The 16,479-nt window shown below is 34.1% G+C and overlaps 1 protein-coding gene across 4 annotated transcripts in view; it reads left to right on the forward strand.

The window, feature by feature from the left end:
* The window catches only part of KIAA0825 (KIAA0825 ortholog), a 216,769-nt gene that overhangs the window by 169,463 nt on the left and 30,827 nt on the right, over positions 1–16,479 (forward strand). The window contains exon 20 of one of the 4 annotated variants that reach the window (XM_085527891.1): positions 13,334–13,698. The exons of the other annotated variants lie outside the window; for them this stretch is intronic. Coding sequence (XP_085384017.1) covers positions 13,334–13,346 — 13 coding nt within the window. The 3' untranslated portion in view covers positions 13,347–13,698. Of the gene's footprint in view, positions 1–13,333; positions 13,699–16,479 lie in introns of those variants that run through there. 4 annotated transcript variants of the gene reach the window in all.

Below are 16,479 nucleotides of genomic sequence, written 5' to 3' on the forward strand. Positions count from 1 at the left end.
CGGGAAATGCACAGATGCACTTTTGCAGTGAGAACTGGAAACTATGATAATGTGAGACAAAAAAACGTCCAATTAGAAATTAATAATCTGCATGTATTATACCCCTTTGTCTATATGATAGAAACTCTAATACCTCTGACATTTGCTGTAGAAATTGCTCTGTGGGGTTCTCTGCTTCACATAATTTGGACTTGCCCCAAGATTATTTAATTATGGAAAAGAAATTTGTGCGGTCATTGAAACATTGTTGGAGATTTCAAGTGGAACCAACATATGCTAAGCCTATATAAATTATTAAATAGGATTTAACTTATACTCTTTCCTTTTTAACATCATGGATGTCCATGTGTGCCTAGCCTAGAGAGTGCAGTCAGAGCAATAATGCCCATTTTGCAAGCTGGTGTATAAAGCAGACTAATTCTAATAAGCTTGTTTTAAAGACGATAGATTATCAAACAAAAAAGAAAAAAAAAAAAAATAAATGCAGATTTCAGAGCAATCTCCTAAAAGTATAGCATTGTACTGGTAGTCTCTAATTTATGTTAGATAGGCTGCTAAGGATATACTCGTGTCAATAGATTTTGTCAGGTGAATACTCTATAAACATTTTTCCACAGTGTAATTCAGATTGTGCTGTTGGGCTTTAAAGTAGTGTACTAATCGGAACTGTGTTCATCAATCTTAAGATCTGCTACCACATTATGTTTTATTTTCTGTTTTTTCTTGTTCTTTACCACAACGTTATGTAATTCATAAATTATCCTGGGAAACTGAAAGGCTTTTGTTTTCTCTCTAATAAGTGTTTTATTTTGGTGACCTCTGATCATTAGGCTGAATATTTCAGAGCAGAAGAGAATGAGACTCTGTGAGAAATGCCATTCTTTGATGCCTTTGATGAAGAGATGCTTCATAGAGTCAGTGTGACACACAGCATGGGTGTAATCCTTGACTACAGGCCGACTTTGAACCATCATGTGCCAGCTGTGGTCAACTCTGCATTTTTTTTTAAGGGTGCTTTAGGGATGGACTTTTTAATGATGTAAAGACTGTGGCAGAACTGCAGACCTCCTTATACTTCATCTAGTAGCCATAAGGCATGGCTTTATAATTACACAGCTGCATTATCACTGGAAGTGCTGTAAACTGTACTGATTACTCGGTATGGGCAAAGGCAATCAGTAGGTTTACAGTAAAAAGAAAACTTTTTTGATTACTAGCATACCCACATTATTCTGGCTGTGTAGCCTGTTTGAAATAAGGTTGAGCTCTGAAAAACAGTTGTGACAATAACAAGTATTGACAGTTTGAGTCAGATCCCACAAAGTCATGAATTTGTCTAGAGATAATGTTAATTTATAGTTGTTTTTTCCTGCTTTTGTTTGTCTGATAGTTCTCAGATATGCAGTAGTCACATTTTCCTGCTACTTTAAAACTTTCTTTGAAGGAAAATTAAAATGATATTTCTTCATTTTGGTAGGATGAACTATTTCAAGACTTGAGAAATAATTCTTAGATTAAATGATGTTATACTACCTCGACCAGGGCTTGGGTCAAGATCATATGATTTACTTTGTCCCTTATTTACTTTAAGTGATGTCTTCTGCAGGTTGAGGTGGAAACAAGAACAGACTTGTCTTCAGCTCTTTTCCTTTAGAAAGCTGTTTTAACTGATTGAATTTCTGGTTCATAAAGTTTTCACATGTAACATCCTGTAGGCTTTATGGTGATCCTCTGACACCAATGGAAAAAATTGATGGAGGAAGCATGGTGTAATCTGTGTTCATGTTAAAACATTGACACAGAATGATTTCTTGACATTTGCCTCTTGATTTTTGGACTGCCTAGGTATCTTTCTCCAAGCACCTCTATGGTACAGACTGAAAAACTAGTATTTGGATAATTTAAATGAGTTACAATAGGTACCAGAAACTTAAGTAGTCTGGATTTCCCCACAGGCTAATTTTCCTTTCTGAAATAGTGTAAATTAGCCTACAAGAAGCTTGTTGCTCCTCAAAGTAGAGTGAGTCTGGTATCCAGCCTATTTCTTTAAGCAAATAGGTTTGGAAATTTGCTATTCTTTGCAGGCTGCCATCTGGACAGATGTTTATTATGTGGCTATGTGGCATGAACAGAACTGAAAGAGTTAAAAGTCACCAAGTACTCTGCCCAGTAGTAATTTTAGAAACACTTCAAATGGGCAAAATAAAATGTAGATAGATATAAATTTAATTTCCCCTTTGGATCTATAGATTTATTAATCAGTATAAATCATATTTCTGTGTTTATCTATTAGCCTTAAAATAAATGCCCAGTTCACTCTAAATCCATTGTTTAATACAAACATTTACAATTACTGACATTCTTATGCTGGTGTTTTGGTAGATCTTGGTATGATACTTCTGCTGGAATTACTTTTATTCAAAAAATAAATAAATAAAAACGTGTTGGATTACTTGCTATCATTTTCTCTGAAATACCTTTTTGAAAATATCCACTGGTATGGAAAAGTGTGGATTCATCTATGTACTCAACTGTGGAAACTTTGCTGTGATTGTGACATAAGTGAAACAGCGATTAATACAAACCCTTCCTTCCTTTTATGGAGAGCGATTAAAGTAGCAAACATGAGTATCAAATTTATTTTGCTAATTCCATTGGATTTTTGTTGTTGCTTCTAGAAGTGAAACTCTTTTGATGATACAAAGTACACAGCCTTGAGAAACTTCTGATCTAAACTGAAGACATCCAAAACTATTTTAGAAAAATTTTGAACCTCTCTGAGCAGCTATGGAGACTTGCTGTATTTCTGAGCTATAACAAGGAGATTTTTGTAAAATGTTCTTCTTAGTGGAACTTGTTTTATATAAGAAACATACTTAAAAAGCTAATTTCTTTTCTCCTTTCTGCACTGCAATCCACAAAGTGTGATTAATAATAGATTTAAATTTGCTAAGTGCATTTACTCCTTTGTGCCATCATAAAGAGAATCTATTACTGCAAAATTGAGGCTTAGTTCCAAATTGCGCCATTATGAAGTTTTCTTCCAGCAATGTTTTGTCTCTAATACACTTCCCTCATTGTAATTCTATTGCAAACCTGATGTCTAGCATCAAGTCTCACAATAATTATTTTAAATTGCTACTAGGAACAGTAGTCCTGGTGGGATATATTACTACCATTCTAACAAGATGAATTTCAATGCACTTGTAACTATATTATAGTGTATTATGAAAGAAAGAAAATCTTTGAGTTGTAGGTAGGCAAGCAGATGCAGAATACTGAAAAAGGAATTTTATCACCTTCTTTGCACCTTATGTGGCACTTTTACATTATTAATTTAAATTAGGAGTAATAATGTATTAATATGTGTTGTGATCTATCACTATAGTACTTATCAGTAAAACTAAGAAGCAGAATAGGGTGGAGCTTTATAACTGGAATTGTTGTTTTGATTAAATATTCTACCAGAATCAAAGCTCGGAATGTGCCTGATAGTGAGCTAATGCTGAGGCAAAAAGGGAAGTAAACCAAATGAGTGTGCTGTTAATGTTGATTTCAAAATAACAGAGCTCCACCTCTGCCATGAAGTTCTGCATGCCTGCTTCATAATCAGGTAGCAGATTAACTCCTGAATTCATCCCACTTAGCCTAGGAATTTAAAAGCAGATCTTTGCAATTGCTTTAAGATGAGAAGAGCCCAGCTGATGTAATAAATGTATGAATACACTGAAACACTGTTTGTAGATTTATTATGTTGTGCAGTTCTAGCACTAAGTGCTTGTCCTATAATTAAATGATAATCTGCAATGATTTTCACATCAAAATTCAACAATGCTCTGAAGTTATAAACAGATAAGTCTGTCATATCTCAGTCAAAAATGAACCTTTAAATAGTGGTACTCGGAAACAGATAAAATTGGTAGCTTCCCCACCCTTACATTTAGGAAATTCAGAGCTGAAAGTTAAGCAAGACTGAAATATTCCTGGGCAAACAGGAGAGTGCGGCAAACTTTTGCATCACACTATCTTAGAAAAGCAGCAGGGTGCCTGTTATTAGCTCATCTATGCAAGTTGTTAGCAACACCAAAAATTTGGAAGGATGTGTAACAACTGGCAACATGGGAACTTGTGCCATGATCTGATTCTCTGCATCCCCCTCAAGAGAAGACACTCTGCAATACAGTATGTAGTGGAAAATCAGAAGTAGATCATCACTTTTTAGTCTGAACTGGGTGGGTTTCATATTCTTAGTGTGACAATGGTGCCTGAGTGGAAGGACGAAGTGTGTTATCTGTATATATTTGAATGTCTACATGTTCCGTTTAAGGGTTTTTGCTTCACGTGTGATACTAGCCTACGTGATGTCATTCTTAGATCCAGCTATATAAGTAACATTATACATTCTAATTTTGGGAAAGAAAATATGTTTGTGATGGAAAGAATTATTTGAAACAGAAACAGCATTGCATCTACTGATCAGTTTCCTTCAACCATTCACATACTCCTTCATAAATGTTCTGTAATAGCTTTCTCTTCTCCCTCCCATTTCTGACTTCTAATCTTTTCTGCGAATTCTGGTAAAAATCTAGAGTCCAGAAGCATATGTTGAAGTTGTTTGTCTCTGCATGAAACACAGAAAAAAAGTGTGTAGTATTCTGCCAGATAATTTTCAAAGCACTATTGATTTAATACATTAGTTTAAAGAACAGAAGGTTATTTTTTATACTTTATAGGATATTACCTCATATTTCCTCTGTTACTTCACTGAATCTTACACTGCCTCGTGTGTCTGATGTACAACACTCCTGGATTTGTATTTTTGTGTTTGCATTCTTATCCATATAAGCTCATAGTTGCATTGCCCAAGTTTTTTTATATGCTTCCAAAAATTATACAAGGAGATTGTAACTTAAATGCATATCTTCTAGTGTTCACAATATATTGAGACTGAAAAAGATGCTTAAGCAAAATGTTTGGTACTGTCTAAAGTGTCTTTCACATTCAGCCTCTGTCAGCTGACTGATGTGGCAAAGGCACTGCAGACTTAGACTTATCATTCATTAAATTTTATTAGAAGAGAGCTCAGAAACCAAAACTGGTGGCCTCTCACCCACTGCAAGGTTGAGCTAAGAGGGTGAAGTAAGTATTTGTACCGGATCAAGGCTAAAGTACCTGGCACCCTGCAAAGCTGATGCTGGAAACCAAGAAATGAATTACCGATCACTACATCATTGCTCTTGCAGCTATCCCTTTAAAAATAAATATGCTGTTTTGCTTTTATGCATTGCCAGCTTGGTATGCAGGAGGGAATTCTGTTTGCTAAAAAATACTTTCAGAATGAGCATAAATGACTGTCACAACCGTGCATCATGCAGCTTCACTAGTATGCCTCAGTCCATTGTAAAGGTATAGTTTTTCAATAGATTTGACAGTAGTTCAATATTCATATTAATCTTATCTTTTTATCTGCTTGAACTCTTACTAGAAGCATTAGAAATGACTTTTGACAAAAACTTATTATGTATGGCTCTTCTAAAAGTTCTTCAATAATAATGACTTTCACCTACTTTGCTATAAATCAAATGAGCTACTAGTAAAATGGTTTGTTTCCTCCCAACTTACCCCTCTTGCCATTAATAACATTAATTCAGCTACCATCCATTTAGTATGGGAATTTTTAATTTTTTTTTTTCCAGTTGAAAGTGCTCATATCAGTCCACAAAGGCCAGGGGCTGGAATTGTATCACACTGCTTTGAACAGTTCTTTCAGTACTAAAGGACCTCTATCACCTGAAGTTATTTTGCTAAGTTTGTAAAAAACATTTTGACGAATGGATCCTATTCAAACTAAGGACTGTACAGTGTTGTTTTTTCTTCTTAAACTAATCTTATCGTATGGTGGTTAGTATACAGATTTATATTTTCAGATATGGTGCACAACTGACGTTTATAAAATTTTGTCTGGAATCACTATAAGATGTATATGGCGTGCCTGTCATTTTGCTGCCAGGTAAAAGTCAAACTTTGAATCTTAAATATTTTCTGATAAATAAAAGACTCCTATTAATGCTAGGAAAGGTGTAGTCCACAGCACATTTCTTAATCCAGTAGAGGCTGTTACAGAGAGATAAACAGAATTTCATCCCAGACCCTCTGAGTGTTAATAAAGTAAAACTGAAGATGCATAGTGATACTAAAAGCACTCTTAAGTGCTAAATAAAAAATTCTGTCAGAGTGATCCCGTAACTTCACCTCTTGGGACTGATCACATCCTTCGGCTTGAAATATGAAGTGAACCTTAATGAGACATTGAAATTAGCTTGGAAATTTTTAGTAATTCTCCTTTGAACTTAGGAAAAGATTAATTCATTTGCTGGTTCAAGAAGTAAGGCAAGAATATGTTCTGTTGAAATATTTTAATAGTACTTAACTTGCCAACACTAGATGGCAAGAGACATATTCTATTTAATGTTAAGAAAATACTATGTGAATTTACCAATATGTGTATCAACTGTAGCTTTCAAGGGTGTTGGATGGATTATTGTCCAGAGCTAAATAAATTTGAATTCTGCAGAGTTGAAGTGTTGAAAATTAGCTGCATGATGTATGAACCCAAATAATAATGTTCCTGACGTAGGAAAAAGTGATGGAAATTAAACATCTAGTTATGCACAGTGTGTCTGCACAATGTGCTGCATGCACCGCATGTGTTAGAATTTCTTCTCAGTTCTTTTTTTAATCTTTTATTCATAGCATTGCAGGTGATGAAAAATTTATGCCTTGAGTCTGGCATTGAAATTAAATGCAAAATGAAAACAGAAGCAGTTTATACTGACAGCTTAAATATCTTTATCTAGCATACGGTTGCACTATAAAAATCACTGGGTGACTTTTAAAATCTCCCACGTGCAAAAATGCAAACAGTGCACAATAAAGAATAAAGTTAGGACTCTTGGTATATTAACAGAAAAGTTTCCTTCATTATTATTCACTTCTAATTTCTCAGAATTGTTTCAGAATGTCAGGTGCGTGTGAATACAGATTCCCACACAGTGCAGATAGTGACACTATTGCACGACATTCAGAAAACAAATGATTTTTGTATTACTTTTTCTGAAGAAGATTTCTATACTTGCCCTTCTTTAAACTGAATAAGAGATAATCAATTCATCTTCTACTTCCATATTGCTGGAGTAAAAGGTTAATTATTCTGATGAATCGGTTCCTGAATTCCCATGGTCATAGTGCACGTTTTCTGTAATAACTGCAGATTTGCTAAGAATCGTACATATGTTTTTTAAAGGAACAATCCATATCACATCATTCTTATGAAATAGTTTATTAAAGAAGCAATTCTTGTTTTAGCAAAATTAGCTGTGAATAGTCATGTAGTCTGTTTCTAAGATGCTGATGGGGGTTCAGGCAATTCTGTTGCTTTTCGTGTTGCATATATCTGCAGTGATATTTTGTTGTTGTTACTTCTACTGTTTAGGTAATGCTAGGTCAATAATTATATTTTTTTAAACTGAAATTAGTAACAAGAAAATAATTGCTATGAACTTTTATGACCACCTCATGAGACTGATATACTAAGAAGAACAGAGGTTTTAACATTCCAGTAACTAAAATGTGACAAAGTCTATTTGTAGTCACATAGATTACTAACAGTAAACTACCAATTGCATTTTCACATGTAGAAGTCTGTTCTACAGGGCTTAGCAGTTTCTGATTTGTTTCTGATTTGTGACTTTTTACAATGCTTTATATAAATGTTAGTGTGTATAATTATGCAGATAATTTTATACAATATTAATTGTGCTAAGAGTGTACTGAACGTCTGTTTAATTCAGTAATTCATTTGCATTTTAATGATTCTAACAGCATAAGGTTACAGAGTAAAATTGAAACATCTCGATGACTGTTACTGTAGTGTGATGTGTTTGAAGCTCTTATTTTCTGCTCTTAAATCTATTAAATATATCATTAGCAAAATTCAAATTTAAAGAAGAACAAATAGTCAGTGAGTTACCAAAATCAGCTGCAATATATCTTAATGTCCATTGTATAAGAAAGGATTTCTAAAGCATTTTGGAATTTGATATCTATGGCATTTGATTGTTGATATTAACATGTTCACTATAAGCATTCAGCGTTTGAGAAGATAATTCTGGTAGCAATAGCAGAGCAAGTATATCAAATGCACTTGAGGAAAAACATTGAAATACCTTTTCAGTAGAAGACTGAATGTGAGAAACAAATTCTTCTTTTTTTTTATTTTTTAATCAGATCTTCTAAAGGCATAAGATACTGTCTAGGTGATTTTTTTATTTTTATTATTATTCTATGGGAATGAATGTGCTCACTTCCACAAATGCAGGCAATAACATATTTTGTTGATCTGTATCAATAGATTTTAAGTTAGCTATGTAACATTTCTCTCATTTCTTTTATCATATACAGATTTAATATCAGCATGAATAAATCTAAATTGTTTGCTTCTTTCTTCCTAATTCCTGAAGCAATGTAAAAGCCTAGAGAGGTTTGAAGTGACAGGATTACAAGCAGTCTTTTGCATACATGGCCTTTAGGGATGAGCGGCTACCTTGCATCTAATAAACAAGAAAGTGAATTCGTTGAATAATGAATTAAGTGGCATAAGTTGTGATAACAAGGAGCAAATGTAACTTCAGACGAATGGTATTTGCTTTGTGTGGGGTTATCTGAGAGGGCTGATGCTTCGCCAAGGGATATCGAAAAAAAAGGCTCATTATATTAAGATGTTCTTTCACAGAACTCAGCCTAAAATGATCTTGCAATTTTTTCGTTTTCTGAGCTCCTTTGTGTGCTTCTTTCAAACCAACTGTCTCCACCAGGGGGATAACTGGGATTCTTTTAGGCCACCAAGTTTTGTTTATAACGAAAATTCCTAGTGAGTTTTAGATGGGTCACCCAACAATTAAATAGAGATGTCTAATTGGTTGATCCATATTAGGGTCAGCAGCTGGTTACAGAATAAAAGCTCACAGTGCCCCACTTGCACAGTTCTGAACCAAATTAAATTATTAATCTACTCTTTGCTTCGGTGTAGCTTCACAGGGATCCCTAACCTGCCATACCGAATAAAGCAGAACTACTACTTTACATTTTCATTATGATGAATTATATTTTAAATTGCAAATACATTCCCATTTAGTTCACACGGAATATTACATTTGATATCTTGAATTTATTCAGACAGTTAGTGTTTATGTTTATTCTGTTAATTCTAGTTATTAAATGGACATGGGGAGTCGTAGGCATACAGTTATCATAAATTAAGTATTGAAACGGTCAGAATATAAAAGACTGAAAGAACTGAAAGGAAAATATTCAGATTTTTTTCTTCAACTGATATTTTTAACATTGAGAAGGATTTTGTGTGTTGAAATGTTCTACAAGTTAATTCACAATTAAACAAAATTATCTTCATAGTGGCAATGAGGAATCAGTTCTCTTGCATTTTCTGCCTTTATATGTTTATTGCAATTCTGTTATTTAATTAGTTAAAGCTTGTATGCATAATGTATTAGAGTACTCTTTCAGCAAATTATTACTGTATGAAGACAGCTGTATGTTCTCAAACAAAACTTGCTTTTTTTTTTTTTTAAGCAATTATACATCCTAATTCCTAAAAAGAAATGGCTGATGAATCAGACGCTGTGTTATTGTTCGTTCTAGGCCAAAGAGGACGATTATAATTTGAACTATACTTTGTGAAATATTGACAGGAAATATTCAGGCACATGCTTTTTCATTGTTTTTAATTAAGTTTTGAAGATACCTAGTGCTAGTATCCAGCTGATTAAGTAGACTTGGTGTTAGATCCTGTTGCTTTTAAAAGTATACCTATTGATATGTACTGTCTTTAGGAATATTGATGCAGGCCTTTTTTGAAATTTCAACAGAATGTCATATTAATGTCATTTTAAATAGAACATATCACTCACTGAGAAAGAGACCTGCAAAGAAAATAAGCAAATGAATTGTTAATTGAACTATATTTTGAACTTTGGTCAGCTATTCCAAGTATTGCTCATGGATACTTACAGTAATGGCTGTTTCTAGTGATGACATCCTATGAATTGGGTTCCTTCTATTGTGTCAGTATGTTAATTTTGTAGTACTGCAGTGGTCACTACAGTAATACAGTACTGCAATCTACACCTAATCAGGTAATGATAGCCATTTTTATGCAGTGTATCACAAAACAATAAACTTCCTATTCAGCTCATGAATTATGAGTTTTAAGCTCACTTTATGTAGTGGAGATTGGCTTTGGTCTTGTTTCATTCGAGGTGATATTTGTCAGGTCAGTTAAGCCCAAAGAAAAATTGTGACCAGGTGAAATCGGTAGTAAGTTTGCTGTCAGGTGTAGTACAAAGTAAAGAGGCATAAAAATGTCGAGTATTCATACATTTTCTTCAGTTCTTCGTGTATTAGCAATATGAATTTAGAAGAAGAAAGAAAATTTCTGTTAAAACTGAGGTTGCTGCCAAAAAGAAATTAGGGTATGTTAAAAGAATAGGATAGGGAATAAAGAAATGTTATTACAGAAGCTTTTTCTGATTTTGAGTCTTATTTCCTGTGGTGGATACCTCTCTGACAATGAATGTAGCAGACCAGAGAGAGCTCATAAAAGTGGTGCAAAGTTAGGAAGTTCTTAACTGTACCTGAAAATAGTACATCATCGGACTTAAAATAGGTGTGAACTAATAACTAATGTACTGTGGGTATACTGATGTGAGTTATTTTTCAATGATCTTGGGAATGCAGAGAGACCCCAGTCAACTGGAACATGGCAAATGTTGTCCCAGTTTTCAAGTAAGGGCAAGAAAGAAGATTGTGGTAATTACAGTCCCATCAGTCTCACTTCAGTACCTGACCAAATTTTGGAGATTATTCTGGGAGTTATTGAAAAACACCAGAAAGTTCAGTCACTAGTCACAGCCAACAGTAGTTAATGAGGACAAAGTCCTGTTTCTGAAAGAAATTTAATCATCTCCTTTTGTGTCAAGGTTATCCATCTAGTTGATCCAAGGAAGCCAGGAGATGCGATCTGTTTGGATGTCAGCAAAGCACATTTCTGGATAAAATGTCCAGCTTACAGCTAGACAAATAATATATAATCTAATGTGCAAATAACTGGCTGTCAGGGTGTGTTCAAAGCAGGTAGCAGGTTACATTCTGCACCACACTTGGACACACGTTTGGATTATGAGAAATCCTTTGAGGAGACAGGGGTTGGACTGAATGATCCTTGAGAATTCCTTCCAACTGGGATATTCTATCAGTCTACTTGGAGCTCCTGTGCTTGCTGTTAGAGCAGGACACCAAGGAAAAAGAAGGAAGGAGAATTCATAACTGAAACAAAATATAATAGCCTCAAGGTAATTGCTACACTGTGATTTTAGTGAGCAAGATAGGTCTTGCAAAGAATTGAAAGATTTTTATTTCAGAACTGTTCATTTTAATTGGTGGTGATAAATAAGCAAGGCACAAATCAGGCAGATAAAAAGTGGCCCTGTGCTATCCTCTGAGTAGTGATGATTGGAATGAATATTTTGTGGAAGATGGTAATATGCTCATTTTCATATACTTCCCTTCCAGATTTTCCTTTTTAACGTTTAAAGAATAAAAAAAGTTTTTGCAAAATTCTATCTCATATCTTCTAAAATGTGCTGCTGTTCAGAGTCAACACTGTCAGTCTTCTCAGGCTGGCTAGTCCAGGATCCTCTCCATACCCCTTGCTACCTATTTTCTGCTCTTTGTGCTCTCATCACTTCTTGCTCTTGGAGATTAGCTCTAGTTTGCTGGCACCTCCTTGATAATGACAAGTTTGAAATAAAAAAAAAACCAATTGATCAGTGCTAGATAGGTGTATCAAATAATTTGTTATCTGTTATTCAAACCACAGTCCCACAAAGTTGTGACCTAAACTGACCTAAGATAAAACATTTGGATTTAATCAGAGTAGTGGAAACAGGATTTTATTTTTGTTCTATTCTTCACATTAAAAGTCAGAAATTTCAGTGAAAAACAAACAAAACAAAACAAAACAAAACTCAAAAAAAAAAAAAAACCCCACACAGTTTTTTTCTGAAGGCATTAACTTTTGCTTTAGCAACATTTTCCGTCGAGATCTGATTTCAATAGTAACTATGAAGTTCAATGTCAGTTCTACTCATTAATGATGGTTAATGTTATCAGTGTTTTTCATTTTCATCAACTGTAATTTCCAACTTGCTGTTCAGTTCAATGATATTTTTCTAAGTAGCTCTTTGTGACATTTTGAGAGAAATTTGGAATGTATCCATGATTATAAGTCTAACAGTGTTATCAAAGTAGACAGATCTTATACTACTGAATACCCGTAGGTGTGTTCTGAAAGCAAGTTACTCATAAAGATGATGTTATCTCAGACACTTCATTCTCAAATAGTTACTGCTAATTAGAAAGGCTGGTATTTGTTTCCCCTCGTGGCCAAGAAAACATCTCAAAATAAAATATTTTAAGTCAAAAACCTCCCTACTGAGTTTGACGGAGATGTGGTTCCAGAGAGTTGTAACTCTTACTCAGTGAAACCTGTGATATTAATAGCCATACTGGTTCTTAATGAAAAAAAGTTCCAGTATTAAACAGAGATTTTTTGTCTTCCTAATTTTCAATTGGAACTTCTTCTGTACTGAAAGACTCTTATATTTTTAACAGAATTTCTCTAAAACCTATTTTGACTTGCCATAAAACTAGTTGTTCAGCTTGATTTTCAAAAAGTAACTTACAACTTTATTCAACATAATTGCAATTATGAAGGTCAGTTTCATAGTAAATATTTTATTTTTCCTCTTATATCACATGGAAGGTCTTTGAAGGGGTCCTTTAGACCCTTTTTTGAAATTCCTTTCCAAATAAATTCCCAGCCTTGTCTATCTAAGGGTTTAGTAGAAGTGAGATGACTGAATTATGATAAAACATTCAAATTTACCAAGGATAAGGTATCTTGCTGATTTTTTTTCCTGGGAAACAAAATTAACATGAAAGCAACTGTCATGGATTTGGCTGGAATAAAGTTAATTTTCTTCATAGAGGCTTGTATGATGCCATGGTTTGGATCTGCTATGAAAACACTGTTGATAAACATACTGGTATTTTAGTTTCTGCTGAGCAGTGCTGAACAGAGCCAGGGATATTTTTGTTCCTCATGTCCCCCTGGTGCTGAATAGCTCAGGGTGCACCATGAGCTGGGAGGGGACATGGACAGAACATCTGACACGGAGAATGGGATATTCCTCTACAGGATGTCATGCTGAACAATAGAACTGGGGAAAAGAAGGAGAAAGGGGAGGATGTTTGGAGTGATGACATTTGTCTTCCCAAGAAATTATTACACATGATGAGCCCTGCTTTCCTGGAAATGTCTGACCATCTGCCAGCCCACTGGAAGCAGTGAATGAATTCCTTGCTTTGCTTTGCTTGCACACATAACTTTAACTGGTAAACTGTCTTTATCTCAACTCATGAACATTGTTTTACTTTTCTATCCTCTCCCCAACCCCACCTGGCAAGAGTGAATGTCTGCGTGATGTTGAGCTGCCTGCTGGAGTTAAACCACAGCAGTAACAAATCAGAACATTATATAACCTTTAAAAATAAATAAATAAAAATCTTAAGACTTAATCATTTATCAGTCTTATGAATCTACAAATATTTTCAACCACAAATTGATACCAACAAAGACAATGTAATCTGGACAGTTGAGTAAATCCAGCACTTTATTAACATGATAGGTTTTAAATAACTTATTTGATTATATTAAGCAATAGTATAATGCCAGTAAACTGTAAAATCTTTCAGTTTGGAAACTGTCAGCATTTTTGACTTTTTTTAACATTAAAACCCTTACTTTATACATAATTAATATAATTCCTCAGAGAGGCTAAACCTTAGCTGAAAATGAAAGCTATGGAAAGATAACATAATTTAGTACTATTTAATTTTGCTTAGTTTTTGAATAAAGGGTAACAATAGTCACTGTGTAATAACTTTGGAAGTGTTGCTTAGAAGAATGCCAGCGTTTATGTTCTGCATGTCAGTTTAGGAAAACCAGTTTTTCCAGATTCATGATGAATAACACTCATACTCTTATTTTCATATATTTTCATATACATGAGATGTTAAACTATGAATTTGTAGTATCTGTGCATATAGTTTGATGATCTGAAATGCTACTTGATAATATGCATGCTAGCTTTTAGATAGCTGTTTTTAATTCCTGGTTACTCTCAAGCGTTCTATACATTTTCTCAGTCTGTGTAAGAAACCATCATGATTTGTTTCTTGTTCATCTGCCATCAGCCACTCTGACAAGTATTTACCTCTTGTATGGCTTCATCAGCATGTTGGGATTTCGTCAGATAACAGCTCTCTTCTCCATCACTGGGTCTCCTAACCTGGATGATGAAGTACACTTACTTCATCTGCTATAAAGAACAACAGTAGACTTAGATTAGGAACTCCTACCGCTCTAGGGATCTCTGTTCTGCCTTACTTGCCTCTTATGAAAATCTCAGTAGTTACAGACCTACACTCATCCCCTAGCTTCAGCCCAACAGATTTTTCCAAATTGTGGAACTAAGCAGATGTAGCCATTTTCTTGCTTAATGAATCTATTCAACATTCAAGGAGAAACCGTATTCTCTGTGATTAGATATTAAAAAAAAATAATAACTCCCATAGCCCCAATCAGATGTGTGCCTTTCTCTGGGATAATAATAATAATAATAAGGAATGAGGTTAAAAAAGATTTCTGCCATAGGAATTGATCTTAGGATGTAATGAGTGACATGGACTAATGCAATTTAACCTTAAAAAAAAGCTAAATTTTGGGTGTTGTTTCAGTAAGTTGATAATGCTAAGCATTATTTCTGTCATAATTGCCCCACATGATAAAATGTAACAAAATATATTCACTGGAAGTCTAGTGAGCATTAAATGAAAAAAGTAGGTACATTTCAAGCATTTAGGTAGGTCTAGTAGACATAATTAATCACTGCTTAAGCAAACAAATACTCTTGTCTCTTAGAATCAAGATAGAGAAACTCTTGCTAGAACAACAATTATTCTTTGACATATCCAAAGTGGAGAAGCAGTGTTTCTGCTGCAATTTTCATACCATTGTAATGATTGATTTCTGTCACTAGTTTTTAAAACCTTTGACATGAAGCAACCAATTTCATCTGTTTAAATTATTTTGTATCTTTTATAATAATAATAATAGTTGTTCTTACCAATCACAGGAAAAATTATTCCTTAATTTGCTAGAGAATAGAATGATTTTGTCAGGAATGAAGTCATGGGGAGGTTTACATTATGTTTCCTAGTTGGAACTGGTAAGATCTTTCTGAACAGTTTCTGAGATCTCTCTATGCTGTTTCACTGAGAGCTGATCAAGAGAGCTAAATCAGACATGGACCTGACACTAATTTTACAGAAAAAATTCACAGATCACAATGAGCATATCTCTGAAAGAAGAACAAGAAATATTAGAATATATATATTCTTTATCAATTCTGACAGTACAGTCTTAGAGTTATTAAAAGTCAAAGTACTGAGCAGATGTCTAGCAATGCTGAATTATACAGTCTGAATAACTTTTATAACTACCAGATCCACTGCAATCGTTTCTTGACTGTTAAATGTCTGTCAATAAATCCTGATGCTTAATATCAAGTGGTTAACGGAGCCAGCTGTGTACTGCTCATACTTAATAGAAATGAAAAAAAATCGAGATTAATATATACCAGGTAAATTTTTCCATGTTACTGAAATTATATATAGAGAGAGCTTTACTGTGTTTTTTGTGGTTATTCTAGATATGAGCCTTGGGGCAAATATATTGGGACAATGAGTGCAAAATACTCTTGCTAATTTCTGCCTCTTTTTTCCATGGGAGACTTAAGAGAAAGAATATAAATTGACTATATTTTTGGACTACCAGGTAATTTGAATAATTGATGTAGGAATGTATGGATATAACTTTTTGAGTGCTGTCAAATTGTTTAAGAAACAGCACAGGTTTTGTCTAAGATTTCATGAAAAACCTTCTTTTGAATAACTATCATTTTTAGGTAGTGGGAAATGTCTGTAGCTTTCTACCTACATTTTAACGTTCAGAACTTGACAAAGATGTATGTCTAGTAGATGAATTTCCAAAATAATTCTAAAGCATACAAAAATTTAAAAGCTTTTATTTCACTAAATAATAAACAAATTTGGCTTACAGTAAGCTCTTAATTTCTGCTGCCATGATTGCAAACATGATTTTCTGACTCATGAGTATTCTGATAGTATTGACACAGGGCAGGGGGGAAGGGATGTCCAAACAAACCAGAAACTGCTGATAAAAATCCAGGACATTACTCGGTGCCAAACATTTGTCCCAAA

The sequence above is a fragment of the Coturnix japonica genome, chromosome Z, assembly GCF_054131305.1.
Source record: "Coturnix japonica strain WE chromosome Z, WE-NBRP24, whole genome shotgun sequence".
Taxonomy (NCBI): domain Eukaryota; kingdom Metazoa; phylum Chordata; class Aves; order Galliformes; family Phasianidae; genus Coturnix; species Coturnix japonica.